Source organism: Astyanax mexicanus, chromosome 1 (assembly GCF_023375975.1).
Source record: "Astyanax mexicanus isolate ESR-SI-001 chromosome 1, AstMex3_surface, whole genome shotgun sequence".
Classification (NCBI taxonomy): domain Eukaryota; kingdom Metazoa; phylum Chordata; class Actinopteri; order Characiformes; family Acestrorhamphidae; genus Astyanax; species Astyanax mexicanus.
Window position 1 is genome coordinate 110229645 of NC_064408.1, and position 19218 is coordinate 110248862.

The window sequence follows — 19218 nt, forward strand, 5'->3', positions numbered from 1 at the left end:
AGACCAAAAATACATAAACAAACAAATAAATAAATCATGTGTGGTAGCACTTAAAATTATTGACAAGAAAAAAATAACTCTTTTCCACATTTTTTTTTAAATAAAAGACTGCTAAAACAACTTAAAACCAGTATAAATCAGTGTAGTCTTATTTACAGTATTAACAGAATTCATATTGGTGTAAGTTGTTGTTTTTTTCCCAGCATGTACATTATACATTAAGCTAACCCTGTTTATATCCAATAAACTTTTAATATTTATTTACAGCTGATTTCAGCTCATTTTCCTTATAAAATAAGTATGCGGTATTCATGCACTGAGGCCGCCTACTGGACATATTGTGAACCAGTGATACGTTTATTTAAAAATGTTTTAAGATGTACTCAGGTACACTACACAATAGGCTATAGTGTATATATGTTAAACCTGTAAAATCTGCAGTAATAAAAACAGAATTAGCAGTCATCTTGACATCTGTTTTTTTTTTTCATTTTTATAGACAATAATGAGTCTTACATGTGAAAAAATTGACACCCTTTTTTAATAACATACTTAAATACACTAATATAATTAGAACTAAATAAACAAACCTACATTACACTTTTGTCATCACAGGACCTACAATTAGCTCTTTCCAGAGTCAATGTCAAAAGTAGCCAATAGCATCTACCATCAGAAACTGCACAAGTATGATTTGTTTCCTGTTTCAATATGTTTAAAAATACAATGAAAACAAGTTTTCATGGGGTGTCCTAACTGTTATAAAAATGTACAGTATCTACAATTACATAGGCAAAGTCGATTTGATATTATTTAACAACCTGACAGAGTTTGAGGCAATTGTGAGACAATTTAGGCATACTATTCACACCAGGCTAATTAAGGGTATATAAGCTTCTATTATATGTTAGCTAGCTAAATTAGCCTGAATGAAAAAGCTAGAAATCCAGAAAACACACACCCCACGCTGGTTAAGAGCTACAGGTAGTTAACAAGCAAGTCAACAAGTATAAAGTATGTTATTTCTGGATTACCAGCTGGTCTTGAGCTGGGTTTGGACATTAAACATGTCTTAGCTGATCAAGTTTAGTTGACAACATTATGATATTTTATGGTATTAAAACCCCATTTTAAACGTTTTTAAGTCTTTGCTAACCTATTGTGTAATATATGTTAGCATCAGTATGCTAACAGTAAAGGCATGTAAAAAACAGGCATTGAAGCTGTACCAGGTTTCTCTGTGCACCCCACAGCTCCAGACCCGATGTGGGCCAGCCTTATAACCCTGTCCCTGTGTTCCATTTGGCCGTACAGCTAGTTAGCACACAGTTAGCATCATGTGCTAATGTGGTGCGGATGAAGCTGGATTAGTGAACATTAGTGTTTTATGACATGGTATTATTTTTGCTGATGAAAAAAAAATTATTAAAGCTTCATCAATTCTTTTCAGAGCACAATATTCTGTACAATTAAAGAAGAATAAGCAAAACTCTTGCAAAAATGTATTAGCCGTGGACATGCACATGGACATAAAACCTCAATGTGACCCTGAGCACCATCTGTTCCTCTGAGCACGGGGTGAGTGTTCTAAATCTAACACGACACTCGGGGGAATGTCATGCTACGTGACAGAAGGTTAGGATTCATGAGAAACTGATCTCATATAGTTTAGTCAGGCTCTGGAAAGGCATTTTTATTTATGTAAAATATTAAATACAATTCATATATAGATAATGTTTAGTTAAACCAACCACAGGGACAAAGTATTAAAACAGGAATTGTTCTATATAGATTATTTGAGCAAATGGACATTTTTTTTATCAAAACAAACAAATAAAAACAAATGTAAGGTCACTCACACTAGCTTATATGTCCACATCCCTTAATGACTGATCCTTTTAAGTCTGCTTCAATCAGCAGGATACACTGAGCTATAGCTTTAAGGCCTGTTTTGGCATTCATTCCAGCTGGTGTGTCATCTGGGAATAAAATAACTTTCTATCCAGTCATGATGTCTCATGACGCATTTAAACTGCTATGACTTGTGGCTCAAATAGGTCTTGCACCACCCCCTGAAGAGGTTTAAGTGATGGGATTTATATCTGTTTTATAGGATTTACATGTGGTCTGTTTACAATTATATTTTTATGTGGCTTGGTTTTATACAGATATAATCCTGATGCTCAAGACTGACAGATCCTGTCTTGTGTAAATCTTGTATCTTACTTCTTGGATCTAGACTGCTATTTTTTTCTTATTACAGTCTTAGCAGGTAACTGGAAAGTTTCAGCAATTGATAATCAAATTTTGTTCCTTCTTGTATAATTCTAACTGTTTTGATTTTAGAAATCCATAAAATACCTAAGAAAGAAATGTGTGCTACGGGTTTAACTCCATTCTAAGGCTTATTATACTAAGGAGTAATATTTTGTGACTACAGGAACGTTCTGTGCAAACTGAACGTAGCTACACACTTCTAAAGAATAGCCCCAGTCATTTGACAGGTCTCTAAGTATAATTACTCTGGAAATCTTAAAATGATAAAATAAACTTACCAGCATTAATATATGAACATCTTTATATACTGTTGGGATAATCTGTTCCTGGTTACTAAACACAGTGTAGTGCTATTATTACCTGAATCCACACAGACCAGGTCTTTCTTAAGCATCAACTCCCATCCCAAAACCCCCCACTGTGTCCCTCCTCACCTTACCATCACACACCAAACACCCCAAACCTCAGGGACCCCCTTCCAACCCTCTCAACTCTGTCTAGATTTCTCTCCATGCATCTCACACACTCTGAAGCCAACCAGCCCCACACAAATCTACAGCTGTGGAAGAGTCCGGACACTCGCAGAACAGACTTTTTCTAGCGTTGCAGTCGTTTCCAATTAGCACCCAATTGTGATCAAAGAGGCGTTCGCTCCCTTCCACAGCACGAGAGCACTACACACACAAGAACAGAAGAGACAGCCGGAAGCCGGGGAGCTCAGCTCGGGACAGAAGAATGGAGGGATGAGAGTGGATGGGTCATTAAATTAAATAAATAAATAATAAAGCGTCAGGTCAAGCTTCTAATAAGTGCGCACACGATCACGCTCGCATTCACTTCCTCTCTGTTAGCTTTCTTTCCTTGTCTCTCTCCCACACCTGCTAGCGCAGATCATTTACCTGCTTGTTAAGCCAATGCCAGAGCTTTGAGGAGGAAGACAGAGAGACAAACTGTTATTAGAAACAACCAATAAGAGTGCAGGGAAGCAGCAAACATCCACATGGTTTCCAGGCAACAAGAGAACAGGGCAGGGATTGTACAGGCAGGGAGGGTAACAGGACAGTTCTCATTGGACAACAAGGAAAGGATGAGGGTCGGGGTAGTGTAGGGTGTTGTTGTACCAATACAAACTCCAACACAGCAGGTTTTGTGATAAATGTGTACTAAAAAAAAAGTTTTAAAAATGTGTAAAATTCTCTGAAGGGACATTTTTGGAAACTAAGAAGTTTTGGAATAAAATGTATTTTTTTTTAATTACATACCTTTATATTAAAAATGAAGATGTTAAAGTTTTCTAGGAGGGAAAACTGAAACTTGGTCAAATGCTAGAGGGCGCTCCCGAGAGAGAGTTTAAAATGAATAGGTCTTTATTCAGTATCACTAATTGAAAATGAAAAAGGCTGAACACTGGCCAATGTGCTCATAGCAAGGAACCTAAATATTTGTTGCCAGATGAATGGAACATTCAATTGCTGAAGTTGTAGCGTGATTATTTAACATTCCTCAATCCACAGTGGGTAATGTGTACCAGGAATCATATCATAGAAGTCATTACCTCCCACAGTGGACAGCACGGTGGGTGATAATGATTGGGACTGGCAGCTTCTGCCAAAAATTGTCTATGCAAACTCTGGCAGAAATCACATCCACACTCAATGCAAGACACTGCACGCACATTTCATCCCTAGAGAAAATCAAATCACGCTTTTGGTCCCACTTTTGAATGGCTTCACACATACAACGCCACATTATTTTGAAATGTAGGCCAAAACATAATTTCCCCCATATATTGTATTTTTTTTGGTTTTCTGCACGACATGTAGACTAAAACAGACTAATGCTTGTAAAAAATATATATAAATAAGCATGAAGTTAGTCAGTGCTCAACTTCAAGATGTATGCCAAAAAGCATATGTTTTATATGCATAACGATTTTCACTATAACTATAAAATATTGTTGTATTTTCAACCTCTGGTTCCATTCATCATTATTCATCATGGACTTGCTCACAGGTGCCCTCTAGCATTTAAACTTCATGTTTAGTTTTAATGGGAGGACTAGTTGGCACTTGGCTCCTTAAAAACTGGCTTTAGGTATTTACTTAATAAAAGTTTGAAATTAATATTTATGATGCATAAATCCATCTGACTGAAGAAAACTATATGTATAAAATGTTTCTAATAAAGAAGAATGAGAGATCATGAAAAGAAAAAAATCTAAAATGTTTAGAGTTAAGCAGCTGACACACAAAAACCTTGCATCTTTAATTGAGCTGTTTTTACCTTTTTCTTACATAATTTGAATCTGAGGACTTGAAATCAAGGTCTTTTTTCACTTCCTGTAAAGCTGCCTTTTTTTGGAGACACAAGGTTTTTATGTGAGAGTGTTAATTAAGTTATCATTAACTATAAATGACAAAGATGACTGAATGATTAAAACCTTTATAGGTTCTTATATGTAATTACAACAATACAACAGTCCTCTATATTGTGTTAACATTTCATGATAAATGTCCAAATTAAACACCTAAAATTACTAACTAAATAAAACATCTAAACACTAAGATCATGTGAAACCTAAGACGATGTCCACCATACATGTTTATTTTCTCACAGAATCAATGCACTAATATTGTAGGTTATGTCTGTCTAAGTAAGGTTATAGAGTAATGTCCATTCAGAACATAAAAGCTTAAAGGAACAAAGGGCAACATATTATCCTGCATAAATACAGGCCAAAGCTATACCTAAAGCTGGCTAGAACTGTGCTTTTTAATCCAATTTGAACAGTACAAGCTCTCATATCTAAAAAAGACCAACAGCTAAGATTCTGCTGTATTAGAAAACATGTATTTCCTCTTTTTAAGCCACATAAACTTAGAAAAAGATCACAAGATTAACAGACAACACCACAATCAGATCTGCAATCATGTAACTAACTGTATGTACATCTGGAATAATGGTACCTACAGATGTAAAACAGACTTTCAGAGCTAAATATAGAACTAAAATTAATCCTCTTATAAAAAAACTAAGATAATCTGAGCCATTTAATAATGGCAAACACCTCTAACACAGTCCAACAAAATCTGCTAATCCTTTGACTGGCTTTTCTAATGTTTACAGCTAAGCCTGGCCTAATCTTTCACTTTCAGAGCTCAAGAGAACAAGTAGTACAACAGAAAAACTGGAACTAGATATTTATTACCACCGCAAACTCTGTGTGTGTGTGTGAGAGAATTTGCATAGGACAGCATATTTTAAGACTGGCTTGTTCAGCACACTGTGGTGGTGGTGGAGGTGGTGATAGCTCTTCATGAAAGGACTAATGAGAGGCATTACCTTGGTATCGACCCTGAGCAGAAACTGTGCAAGGCCTTTGATTGGTCCAGGCAGCAGCGCTTCCTGTCTTTCTCTGACAAACTTCTCCAGCACCGTCCACCATGCTGCCAGAGTGCGCTCAGCAAAGTCCTTCACACCGAAACGCACCACCAGCTTCTTGATTACCCACACTGTAAAACCACATAAAAATACACACAGTGTAAAACTTTACACATAATTACAACAGCCTCACATTTTACTTTTTAAACACAGACAAATGTATCTGGATTGCTTAAAAAAAAGAGGTTTTTGTCTGTGTTTTGGCCTCCCATCCCAAAAAAAAAAACATTGTTTTTAGTGAAATCAAGATTTGAGCTCTGTGTGAAATTCTGTGTTGTTGTCTGTTCAGGGAAAGCTGTGCTTTATGAAAATGCTGACACCACAACATATTAACTATATGTGAACTGTTTATTAATGTACAACTATATGCAGACAACTTTAGACTTACCTCATACATATATAAGTAAATGTAAATATAGTTTTGTTATACACATATAATGTTCTGTTTAAATTTATAATATGCAATTTTGTGAACTGTATAGTACAGTACACTATGAGTTTTAAAAACAGAGGGAGGATTTTTTTTTTTGTGTGACCTTGGCCTAAGTGGTCAAAAGAATTCAAGTATTATGGGCCTTAACTGAGCCAAAACTTTAAACCAGTGGTTCTTAACCTGGGGGTCGGGACATACTTCCAGGGGAGTCGCGTTTTTTTCAACTAAATTTGCGAAGAATCAGATTTGGGCGCCAAATTCTCAGGCTTGATTATGGGCAAAGCATGCTTAAAATAAGTTGCTTTTTTAAGTTTTCTTTTCACTGATTCAAACTGACTCTAGAACAATGCTATTCTACTCAACTCTTTAATCTCGATTTACTCTGCAACTCTGCAATCTCGATTTAGGTTCACACATGTGCAAAGCAGCTCTGCAAGTCCAGGCTGCATTAAAAGGGAGCGGACTTTAGAAGGTCCAACTCACAGAAACGTCAAAAAATATATACATAGTACTTTGAACATGGATTTACGCAGACAAGCAAAGGTGAGGACGCACAACCTCAGTGTGTGGTTTGTAGTGACATGTGGGTCGCTCAGTTAAAAGGTTAAGATCCCCTGCTTTACACCAACATGCTTCACTTACTACACAAAACACTGTAATCATAACTAACCACTTCTGACAACTTTACTCTTAAAATGTAATACTAATACATAGATTTTAGATTTTAGTTTAGTTATTTAACGATTAAATATTAGGCCAACTGACCCCAGTAAGTTTCTAGGCGGAATTTACCACAGGAATGCAATGACCCAGATAAAGACTTGGAATTAGATTTTCAGTTTATTTGTTGAGATTAGGTTTGGCCTTATTATTGGATCAGAAGAGAAAATTTCACTGGAGGCTTTCCCTCTCTTTTATTAACACATTCTGTATTGTTTGGTGGGCTATTTAAATGGGTGTAACTAGCAAAGAAGAGCCGTTCTACTCACAGTAATGAGATGTGTGTACAGTGGTGTGTTTTTACACTCTGATGTAAAGCTATTTATTTCACAACAATAACATTTCTTTATTTTCTGGTCAAATATTTTGTGTTTTTCACATTTTTTGGATAAAAATGTTGGGTTCCTGTGCATCTCGAGAAAAATTCCAATCACTTCTGTCTATTAAAACACACACAAACACATATTACCAGCAAAGGGGATGGGCAACAGCTGCAGGATCCAAAGGTTGAGCCAGACTTGCACCAGAACTATAGCCCAGACTAGCAGCACAAAGTAGATATCACTGGCCTTCTCTCTGTGTGGGAATCCCTGGAATTCATGGCGCACTCGGAGAGGGGTGGCAGGAACTCCACTGGCCGTCCTGGAAGAGTCCACTTGTTCTATGCAGAAGGGGTGTCCAATATATTTAGTACATTTAGCACCACAGATCACCCACGCTGATCAGTTTACATGGTTGAGGCTGGGGATTTCCAATAGTATGTCATTTGTTTATCTGGCTGTTAATTATTTGTGTGTGTGTGTTTCCTGTTTACCTTTAGATTGTGCAGCTGTACTGTTCTCCTCCTCTGACTCAGCAGTAGTAGCAGTAGTGGTGGTGTAGTTGCTGCAGGAGATTGCCATGTAAATAGTGTTAGCAGCAAAAGACAGGACCTGTCCTGAGAGTTCACCTAGAAACGAGAATGAGGAATGAGAAAACAGAAAAAAAAAACTTAAAGATGATCATAAAATAACAGACATCTTTGTTAAATGCAGGATAGTTTATTTAAACAAAAAATACAATAATTACCTGACTTAAACTATTAAATAAATACTCAATAAACTGGCTTAAAAATGTATTGAATTATGTCGTATTCTACACAATATTTACAAAACAATATTATTTACAATTTTCTGAATTTAACACTATCCATTAGAACTTAAAATAGGAAACGCAAACCAGCAGGATGTTAATAATAAACATAAAAAAAATACATTTTCATTTTATTTATTAACACAAAAATATTTGGACACTTTAACTATTCTTTAAGTTTCTTATCATTTCTTTTGGATATGTCAAAAAATGATACAATGATATTTGTTTTAAAAAAATAAAGGTCTTCACAATGATCCAAAATTTAAAATTTAATTTGTTTTGAGACAGATTTTCTGATGCTGTAAAATTAGAGAGAGGCTGAAAATGTGCCTAAAAGTCATCAATATATCAATGTCTACTTATTTAGTTTATTAAAGTATGAAAGTGAAACACTTTCTAGGAACAAATATGCTTTGTAAGGTTCTGATCTCATGCTCTACCCAGAAACCACATCAGTCCCAAGCTTTTCAATAGTGTGAGTAAGCTTATGTTCATTTAGGATCTCATGAGAACAAGTTTATAAAGACGGTTTGTATGCCAAGGAGAAGTCTGCACACCAGCCACAATGTGAAAGAATGTGTTGCCAACAAATAAAAAAACAGTTTGGAAAGGTTGGAAAGTTCTAATAACTGCCAATTAGTTTTGTATTTAGTTTCTAACACAATGAATTAATATAAAATAAAATGTTTGCAATTTGTACAAAACCTGCAAATTGCTTTATGAAATCACGCAAAAACCAGTATCATCCTTTTTGTTGTTTTCATTTTTGCTACAAATTGAATCTGACAGCTGTTCTTTATATTGCATCAAATTTAAACAATAGAAAAAAAACAATAGAAATGCTCCAAAATTATGTTAATTTTATTTACACTGACTTCCATTCAAGTTTAAGGAATGTTTAAATGTAAAGTTGCTAATATGAAGGTACCTAAAATAATATATATAAAGGTAAAGTGTGTATGTGAGTAGGAGTGCGCTGTAGTCTACTTTCTGTTTGCTTTGCCATTTACTGTACAAACTTTTAACTGTTTGTTTAAATGCAGGAACTAATTATGCTGCACTTTAGTTCTGTGGTAGACGTTTGTGAATATATAAAAATATTATATTCACACTGAATACAACATTTATATTAATTTCATTACATTAATATATTTTTTTTCATTTTGCCAAGAATACTGTTTTTTGCAAAAAATACCCTGAAATATTGTGGTATTATTTTAGGTCCATATCGCCCAGCCCTTTACATGAGTATTACCGTATTTTACAGACGTCTTATAAGGCGCACTACCAATGAACATCTACTTTCTGGTATATTTTTGTACATAAGGGCACACCACATTATAAGGTGCACTTTTTTTTAAGCGACACTAGTAAGGAACAAGGATGTTGCCATATTTTTCTTCTAATTAAGCAGGTCTTACCGCTGGGGGCACCTAAGTAAACAAAACTGTAATTCTTAAAAAAAAAAAAAAATTGCTTTAAAGCCAAACGAGTGCTGGATGTTAATCTACACAGATTTCTCTCCTTGGATGAGAAAAGCGCTTCCGTTTATTTACAGTAAACTTAGACTTCCAGTATTTTCAACAGTGCGGTTAGCAGCAGCGCTAGCTTCGGTTAGCAGTGCTTAGCACTAGTGAATGCTGCCTGACAGATCTAGACTGAGGAACCCTGAGAGTTCTAAAAAGCCATGGCACTATGAGCTAGCGGTGTTTTCCACGTAGCTTGTTTTAACACAGTAAAATGCAGACTATATTCCGATATATTCACATCTGAATGGCAAAAGAGCTAGCGCTTAGCACAGTTAGCAGCTAATGCTAATACTGCTTAGTTCTGGAGAAACTTGACTGAAACTCCCTTATAAGGCTGAACTTTAGCGGAGTGGCTTTACTGCTCCTTACGACCTGACTGGCGCACTGGATTAAGAGGCACACTGAGGATTTTTTGAACAATTAAAGGATTTTAAGTACACCTTATATTTCAAATAACATGGTATACGTTTTATTTAACGAGGTTACATATTGAATTTTTCTTCACAGACTGTTAAAGCCATTTTTTTGTGTTTGGCCTTTATTAAGATTACTCATCTGCTCATCTAATAAAATAAAAAGGCACTGGCCTAATAGAAATTAAAAGACATATTAAGCGTATCAGGTAATGTATGACTGTCCTCACCTTTCCCTGTTACAGAGGCTTTCTCCTGGGAGCCCACTATCAGCAGAAAGACCACCACCACAAACACTGGCACTCGCCATGACCCTGTCAGAGACACTGCACAGAAACACAGCACTATGAGACGTGAGATATTCTTGATACATGCTCTAAAACGTTACACCTCTTTTACACCTGTTCTGAGAGCAGCGGTGGGTTTGTGTGAGTGTGGGAGGAAGTGGTTTGGTGGTGGAAATGAGATGAGAGGTTGTGTGAGACAGGAAGAACAGAGCAGTCCTGCTAGAAAGCAGAGCAGCTGTGTGTGAAACTGAATCAGCTGTGATGATGCATCAGGGTCTGCTGGTGGGACAAAGGTCAGCACAGGCCATGTGGCCAAATTCCAAGCTGACACAGACCCCACTGTTTCACTATGGAAGCTCAGATCTCAGCAGAACAAATCACCAGCAGAGGAACCTAAAGACCAGTAACTAAATACACCACAGACCAGGCAGATGTGATTATGCTGTCTTTTACCAACAGCTACATTCATACTGCTTGGAAAATACTTGATAAAGACTTAAAAGTTTGTAGCTTATGACAAAGTCGTCATATATCATTGCTGTAATGGGAAAAAAAAATAGTTTTTTTTATTTTTTGGCATAATATCGCAGTTGCTTTCTACAATGTGTTAAACTTTCATAGTGAACCAAATTTACTTAATAATCAAAAATTCTTAATTGGAGGTTGAAGATACAAAGTTTTTGCATGACAGTAGCACGAATTTCTGTATATATTATTGATGTATAAACTGGGTTAAATAAAGGAAAGGAAAGAGAGGGTCAGACTCAGGCTAAACTTTTGTCAAACTTGCTCAACTGGGTAAATATAATTCTGTTCTGAACAAGAAAATCAACCAACAACACAAACATCTGATACCTCACTGCAAATTCAGTAACAGTATGGAAAGAAATTGTTTTTATTTAGTTATTCATAACTCATAACTAAAGACAAAATAAGTTGGTTCCAGTGCCAAGTGGTATTTGGATGTTGAAAGATAAGGATGTCTATGTTGGCTACATTCAAAGTTCAGAGCAGGAAAATGTCAAATACACCAGCAGATGACATGTCTCTCCAAACCATCACTGATTGTGAAACTTCACACTAGATCTCAAGCAGTTTGGACTGTGTGTCTCTCCACTCTTCCTCCAAACTCTGCTTCCTTAATTTACAAATGAAATGTAAAATTTACTGATGATCAGTGATGGTTTGGAAACACATGTCATCTGCTGGTGTTGATCCACTGTGTTATATCAGGAGCAAAGTCAGTGCAGCGTTTTCCCACAAAATCTTACAGCACTTCATGCTCCCCTCCGCTACTGACAACTTTTATGGAGATGTGGATTTCATTTTCCAGCAGGACTTGGCACACTGCCCACACTGCCAAAAGTACCAACTGGTCTTATATAATATTCTAATTTTCTGAGACACTGATTTTTGGGTTTTCATTGGCTGTAAGCCATAATCATCAACAATAATAGAAACAAACGCTTAAAATAGATCACTCTGTGTGTAATACATCTATATAATATATGCGTCTCACATTTGAGATGCACTAGTATATATATATTTTATCAATCAAAATAGAAGTATCATATGGCTGAAAGTGAGAGGATTTTCATTTTATTGCTGCAGTCTAGACCCATATTTTCAACAGAAAATTGGTAAGATGCTTTACATAAAATGCGTTAAAACAAGAAAGAAAGTTCTAGAAACATGAAGTTCACAAGATCAAACCAGCACCAACAACGGCTAAATAACAAGCTCATTCTGTCTGCTCATCTCCTGTGAAAATTTGCATTGGAACCTCAAACACCGCAGCTGACGGTCTACACATGCATACCTAATGTGTGGAAATAAACAGCCATCTAAAGCTGGAACTGGAGTTGGTCTGTAAAACTGCACTATAAAAAGAAAGTCATTATAATAAGGGGATATTATTTAAGTAATATAATCTGTGAGCTGATCATGGTTATCCATACAAATACCTCTGACTCTTCTAAACATAACTTCAGATCCACCACAAAAGCATGTGTATAAAATATTCCAAAAGCTATTGAATTCTAAAATCTCAATCCCCAACAATACACAGAAGATTAGACTTCCTGACACAATCATAATGATCAATGCTAATGTCAAATCATTAACTTTCCTAATGCTGAAAAGTGAAAGTCTTACCCAGGTAGAATATGAGCACGGTCCACACAGGAACGGACAGGGCCCGCAGATAGCGCTCCATCCCAGGGTTCCACTTAAAGGCCACAGCCAACACATAGCCCACCACTAATGTTCCAACCTGGAGGAGACAGAAGACCTGTGACTGTGAGAAGTGGTGCATTTTCAGATACAATGTTCAACGCTAGTCATTGTTGTATTGCTCAGCTAATCAAATAATGACTAAATCATAAACCCCTTGACTCTGCTCTTGACCATGGCATTAAATAAATACAGCCTGGCCAAAAAGTCTCCACCAGGATTTTAGTAAGTAAATGATGTGGTGTTGCAGCATTTGGTCAGGTGTAGGTTCAGCAACAGTATGTGCTGAAAGAATGAGGTCAGCTGACTTCCTGAATATACTGAATATAGACCAGGTTATTCCATCAATGTATTTTTTCTTCCCTAATGGCACGAGTATATTCCAAGATGATAATGCCAGGATTCATGGGGCTGGAATTGTGAAAGAGTGATTCAGGGAGCCTGAGATCATTATTTTCACACATTGTTTGTTCACCACAGAGTCCAGATCTTAACCTCATTGAGAATCTTTGGGATGTGCTGGAGAAGACTTTGAGCAGTGGTCAGACTCTACCATCATCAATGCTGCAAGATCTTGGAGAACAATGAATGGAACACATGATTGAAATAAATATTATGACATTGCAGAAGCTTATTGAAACAATACCACAGTGAATGTGTGCTGCAATCAAAGCTAAAGGCAGTCCAACCAAATATTAGAGTGTATGACCTTTTTTTTGGGCCAGACAATGTAGTATTAACCTACAATAAATTGTTTGTTCAATTAAAACTAATCTGCACAGAGGTGTATGTAAAGATGAGTCATTCAACCCCAAAAACACTATTCTAACTGTTGTAGAACATTGTATGGTAGAGAATGCATTTAGCTGTCAAAGAATCTGGTGTATTTTACAATGTGGATGGAATAATGAGGAAGGAGAACTATCGCCTTTCAGTATCGAAATCACTGAAAGACCAAAGTTTCTATGACTCATGATGAGTGTATGTAAACTCTGACCACAGTTGTATGTCTTTGAGATTACTTTTAAGGCATGTCTCATTGCTGCAGTGTAAGCTGGCATACACATAGCCAATAGAATTCTGCATTTGATTTTAGTGGCTTTTTGTACATTATTGTAAATCCCCTCAGAACAACAAGCGTAAGAAGAAAATAATAGACTTAAAATGATACGTTTCTTTGATTTTACCAAATGGAAAACCTCCAGAATATAATCAAGAGGAAGATGGATGATCACAAGCCATCAAACCAAGCTGAACTGCTAGAATTTTTGCACCAGGAGTGGCATAAAGTTATCCAAAAGCAGTGTGTAAGACTGGTGGAGGAGAACAAGCCAAGATCCATTAAAACTATGATTAAAAACCAGGGTTATTCCACCACATATTGATTTCTGAATTCTTACAACTTTATGAATATGAACTTGTTTTCTTTGCATTATTTGAGGTCTGAAAGCTCTGCATCATTTTGTTATTTCAGCCATTTCTCATGTTCTGCAAATACATGCTCTTAATTACTATTTTTATTTGAAACAACCATGTTTATTTTACTCAAACATATGCCTGTAAATAGCCAAAACAGAGAAACTAATTGAGAAGCTGAAGTGATCTCTTATTTTGTCCAGAGCTGTATAGGGATGAAGGGACAAGGGATGAAGCCGAATATTCAGCAACCAAAGTAATTTGGCTATAAATGGTAAAAAAGCAGTTTCAGTGAAACTTTCAGGTGAAAAGCTTTTAGTGCTGATGTGTGGAAGTACTATGAGAGCTCTTTGCTCTTTTAAACACTGAATAGGAATGGTATATTAGCTCACCCCTACAGCTATTTAAACTCATCAACATGTGGTCACATGTTCAGCTGTTGGCTAAGACGTTGCAGTAGCTCCAAGGTTGCAAGCTCCTGCAATATGTAGCCAAAAATTCCTCAAGTTTTTACATTGCAATATATGTGGTATTACAACATGCCATATATTATTTAATATATCTTATTTTTTATTTTTCTCAGTCCAAGATCTGACATATTGTCCCCATTTAGATCTCCTCTAGCAGCACTTGGTCAGCAGAGTGAATTGCCAAATGCCACATACTTTTAGGCCAGACAGCTGGGCACTCAATATCAGAGTCTGAATACAGTGGAAGGAATTCTACAGAATACTAGAGTTCAAGCAGGTCAGACCTAAAAACAGCAGTCATCAACATTACATAGACAATAAATGGAGAAAAGAATCAAAATCCAAAAGACACTTTTGTTGGAGTAAATGTCTCTACTGTACATGAAAGACATTATTTTAGATTTTGGAGATTACTGTGAGGAGAAGTGTTCATAAGGTCAAGATGCTGGATGATCACCACACCCAACATCATCCCCAATTTATTGGGGAGTACTGGATGGAGCTCCATCATTCCAAAACACACAGTTCCACTAATACACAGTTTAGACAGAAACCAGAAGGTCATGCATTTAAACCTGACAACTGACTGAATACTGCTCCTAACCTGAACTTCTAGTCATTTTATCTATGCCTTCATGAAAGCCTGAACGTAAAAAAACACTGCTATTTTCTGAATATTGTTTGCTTGTTTAGTTAAGGGTTGCACAATATCGGAAAGAAGTGATATTGTGATATTTGGTTGTGCTGTGTTAAATATTAAGAATCTTTACCAGATTTTAATAGTGCACATTTTAGCTGGTAGATATGTTATGGGAAATGAGAACTGTGCATATTTTCTAGCTTTTATCAAGCTGAAAAAAGCATGGTGTGTGTGATTTAATTTGCCTTACATTGTATTGAACGTGATCTTGTAATGTGATTACTACATATGCACACACTGTGACGACAAGCTGAATTCAATGTACTGTGCAGCACGAGTTCAAACTTTAAAGGATTAACTTCATTGAGTAGTGGTGTGCCATTTCATATTGCACATACTGAAAGAAATATTCTGCATTTAGTTACATAACAATGTTTTGCTACTTTTTTATTTAGTCACATTTTTGTGTGTTGTTGATTATCAAACAGACAAAAATAAGTTTTCTGAATGTAATAAATTATTTTTCAGTGTTCTAGCATACTGACAAAAATATTATCACAAAAATACTTTAAAATATCGTAATATTGCTTTAGGCCCATATCGTGAAAGTGTGCCATTTTTAACTCTCTCAAGCACACTGTCTGTAGAGCACTAAACAGCCTTCACACTCTCAAACCACACATTTCAGCTAAACAACCGTTATGTTCTCTGTTACTGTATCTAGCTAGAATTAGGCGTTGTCTAACCCCACAGGGCTGAACACTCAAAATAACAATGGCCACAATCTCACAGTAAGAGAGAGCTACCTCTTATTTAAGCTATAGAAATATGAGCCAAAACATTAAGACAGCTTATAACTGTTCTCTACAAAGAGTAATAATCATGGTATGTGTGAAGGACGAAACCAATGACTGCAGGAAACATGGACACTGTGGCTCTTTTGCCTTTTGTCCACCATGGTGACAAATTTATCTGTGCAGTCTTGCCTACTCATTTGGTAGAACCACTGCCTTCTCCCAAATCAAGTGTCTCAGACTGCCTTCATTGAGCTTACACTGCAGCGTAATGAACCAGAAGCAAAGTGGATTTTCCCAATTGTTTAGATAGGTTGCAACAGTAAAACATTTTCAATCGATCTTTATTTTCACTCTGTAATGCATTAAGAGCAACCCTCATTTTCAACGCAGCCGAACATTTACAACTTAAGGGGACTGAAAAATAAATAAAAATGAATAACCAATTAATTAATGAAGTGAGCTAAAATAGGAACTTCATAAACTGCTATAAATACTGTTATTTGTGGTCGTATTGTGATTTGTTTTCAAAAACTGAAAAATATAAATATATTAATAACATACCCTTCAATTGCATTATTTTAAATAGACTGTTAATGCACGTGTCCAAAAGTTTATAGCCACCCACACACACACACACACCCCTACCCCTACCCTGACCCACCCACTCACCCAGAGCGAGTTGAAGTAGTCCAGGATGCTGCAGATCACTCCGCACAGTTGCTCCAGCACCACCTGCATACCGATGACGCTCCAGAACAGGTAGAGCAGGTACAGCAGCGGAGCCCCAGCCCCGATGGCCAGCAGCACGTGCAGCCGCTCCAGCACAAGCGCGCCCAGCGCCTCCACGCCGTAGTTGACGCAGGACGGCGGCACGAGCAGCGTGCCCAGCACGATCGGCGTGCCGCTCTCGCGCAGCCCGCGCAGCCACGAGCGGCCCAGGCGCGCGAGCGAGTGCTTGAAGGGGTGCAGGAAGGTCCCGCAGAGCACTGCCCACAGCAGCGGCCGCAGGAAGGCCTCCAGGATGAAATACACCAGCACGGCGGCGCCGCAGCAGATCGCCACGAAGATCATGGCGCCCGTGTTGTAGAAAGCCTGCTTGATGTTGCGGTCGAACTTCAGCGAGGACGGCTGGCCCACCGAGCCCGGACCCGGGGGATGACCCGGCGTGAGCGGCCCGCGGCCGGCCGGCTCCCCGTCCACTCCCGGGGCGTCCGCGTCCGCCATGCTCGCTGGATGACCGCTCACCTCCCTCTCCCTCTCTCTCTCAATCTCCTCCCTGCCTGTGTGTGTGTGTCTCTCTGTGTATCTGAATGAGGAGGAGTGTGTACGGAATATCCACCACACCAGGAACAGCGGAGGAAAACACAGCGTAGTTGGTGAGGAGCATTATGGGAAATGTAGTCCCACACGGTATTGGCATATAGCCGCGACTGAGTGCTAAATGAATCAGCGTAAAAGAAAGCTAAGCAGCTAAAAACTCAAATATATCAAAAAATAGTGTCTAACTGCTTGTCCACAATACCGAGGAGTAAATTATTATATATATTTTTACATTTGCAAATGAAAGCATGTTTTAAAAGCTTAAAAATTATATGTAATATTAAAACATTTGATATTTGATATGATATTGCTCAATCGTATGGAAACCCATCCATGCCACCAAAAAGAAAACTAACAAAAAAAACAATAATCCTGCAGGTATTTCTTTAATTATGAAGGAAATTTATACCCCCCCCCCCCCCCCCTATTTTAAGATATCAAGTCAGCAAAAATCATCTGCAAATAATATATTTTATATCTCAAAAGAATGACTTAGTATCTAAAAAAAAATAACTTAGTATCTCAAAATTACTTGTGTCTTAAAATAATGACTTAGTATCTTAAAATAATGATATTACTGTGGGCTGACTTTTTGTGTGAGCCGACGTTAAAGCATGTTTAAAAAGGCTTATAACTGAAGTTTAAAAAGCTTTGTAACATTTAATATTTGACATGATTTGCTCTAGTGTATGGAAGCCCATTCTCACCATCAAAAAAACTGCATATATCTCATTATCATTATTTTATGATAAGTTATTATTATGATATGCTATTTCATTATTTTGAGATACTTCTTCATTATTTTGAAATCATTATTTTCATTATTTTTATTATCTTAAAATAATGTCTTAGTATCTCAAAATAATGTCTTAGTATCTCAAAATATTGACTTAGCAATTTACTTTATAATGAGAAAAATGTGCTCAATTTAATTTTATTGTAGGTGGCCCTACAATAAAATTCTCTTTCTCTAAACTAAACGAACTTGGTTAGCTAGCTAACTTTTAAAACCCATATTAAACAGCTGTGATGAAATTGTACATTTACAAAAACATACCCTTGTACATAAGATAGGATAAGATAGGATTCTCCTCCAAAAACAGGTTTGGTTGGTGGCAGACTTAAAAGGCTGACACTGTAGGAGGCCTATTTAATGAATTGAATTTGATTAGAATAAATTAGGGAAGAACTGGGCTGTAAAATAAAGGATCTGGACACTTGCCCATTCAACCATGTTCCAACAATAGAGCAGTTACAGCTCCATCAGTTCTGAAAAAGCTTTTCTCCAGACTGGAATGTGGCATCAAATTGATTCCATTAAGCCACGTTAGAGCATTACTGGGGTCAACCCGATGTCAGCAGGATTTCGGCTGGATCAGAAACAGCTTAAGAGTTCAGCCAAAAGGTTTAATTGGAGTTTCACCACTCTAAAGAATGTAAACTCTCTGTTTCTGTGCCCAAAAGTCCAACAGCAAGTGTTTTATTCTGCTGAAGCTGACGCTGCATGCGATGACCTCAGGCACGTAGCTGCTGCAGAGCATATAGGTAGCTGAATAGTCGTGTCAGGGTTCAACAAGTTTTCCTTCTGTAAATCTTCAGATAATCATTACTAAGAGCAAGTTAAGAGGTTTACCAAGAAGAATTTTGCGCTCAGGCCGCACCAAGATATTATTACCATTAAAGGTGTTAAGTCACAAAATAGAAATAGGGGGAATTAAGGGAGATTGGGACATTAGGTCAAATAGGGCAGTTTAGTTATATAAGGTTGGCTTGTTTTACAGAATGCATGCTTCCCTTTGTATAAGTCTCTGCTAAACTGACTCAGTCCTGGCTATATTAGATTCCAGTGATGTGATATATTTCTTTGATTTTACCAAATTGAAAACCGCTGGAATATAATCAAGAGGAAGATGGATGATCACAAGCCATCAAACCATCAAAACCATTTTTGTACCAGGAGTAGCATAAAGTTATCCAAAAGCAGTGTGTAAGACTGGTGGAGGAGAACATACCAAGATGCATGAAAACTGTGATTAAAAAACAGGGTTATTTCACCAAATATTGATTTCTGAACTCTTAAAACTTTATGAATATTCAATTGTTTTCTTT

The 19218-nt window shown here is 37.0% G+C and overlaps 1 protein-coding gene across 2 annotated transcripts in view; it reads right to left on the reverse strand.

Annotated features, from left to right (window-relative positions):
• The window catches only part of tmem245 (transmembrane protein 245), a 38944-nt gene extending 21689 nt beyond the window's left edge, over positions 1 to 17255 (reverse strand). Inside the window, exons 1-7 of one of the 2 annotated variants that reach the window (XM_007229460.4) lie at positions 16459 to 17255; positions 12389 to 12506; positions 10178 to 10273; positions 7686 to 7820; positions 7341 to 7532; positions 5620 to 5789; positions 3177 to 3200 (exon numbers count right to left, since the gene is read on the reverse strand). In XM_007229460.4, coding sequence (XP_007229522.2) covers positions 3177 to 3200; positions 5620 to 5789; positions 7341 to 7532; positions 7686 to 7820; positions 10178 to 10273; positions 12389 to 12506; positions 16459 to 17013 — 1290 coding nt within the window. In that variant the 5' untranslated portion in view covers positions 17014 to 17255. The remainder of the gene's footprint in view (positions 1 to 3176; positions 3201 to 5619; positions 5790 to 7340; positions 7533 to 7685; positions 7821 to 10177; positions 10274 to 12388; positions 12507 to 16458) is intronic. The other variant, XM_015604598.3, reaches the window with a different exon arrangement.
• Between the last annotated feature and the right edge of the window lie 1963 nt (positions 17256 to 19218).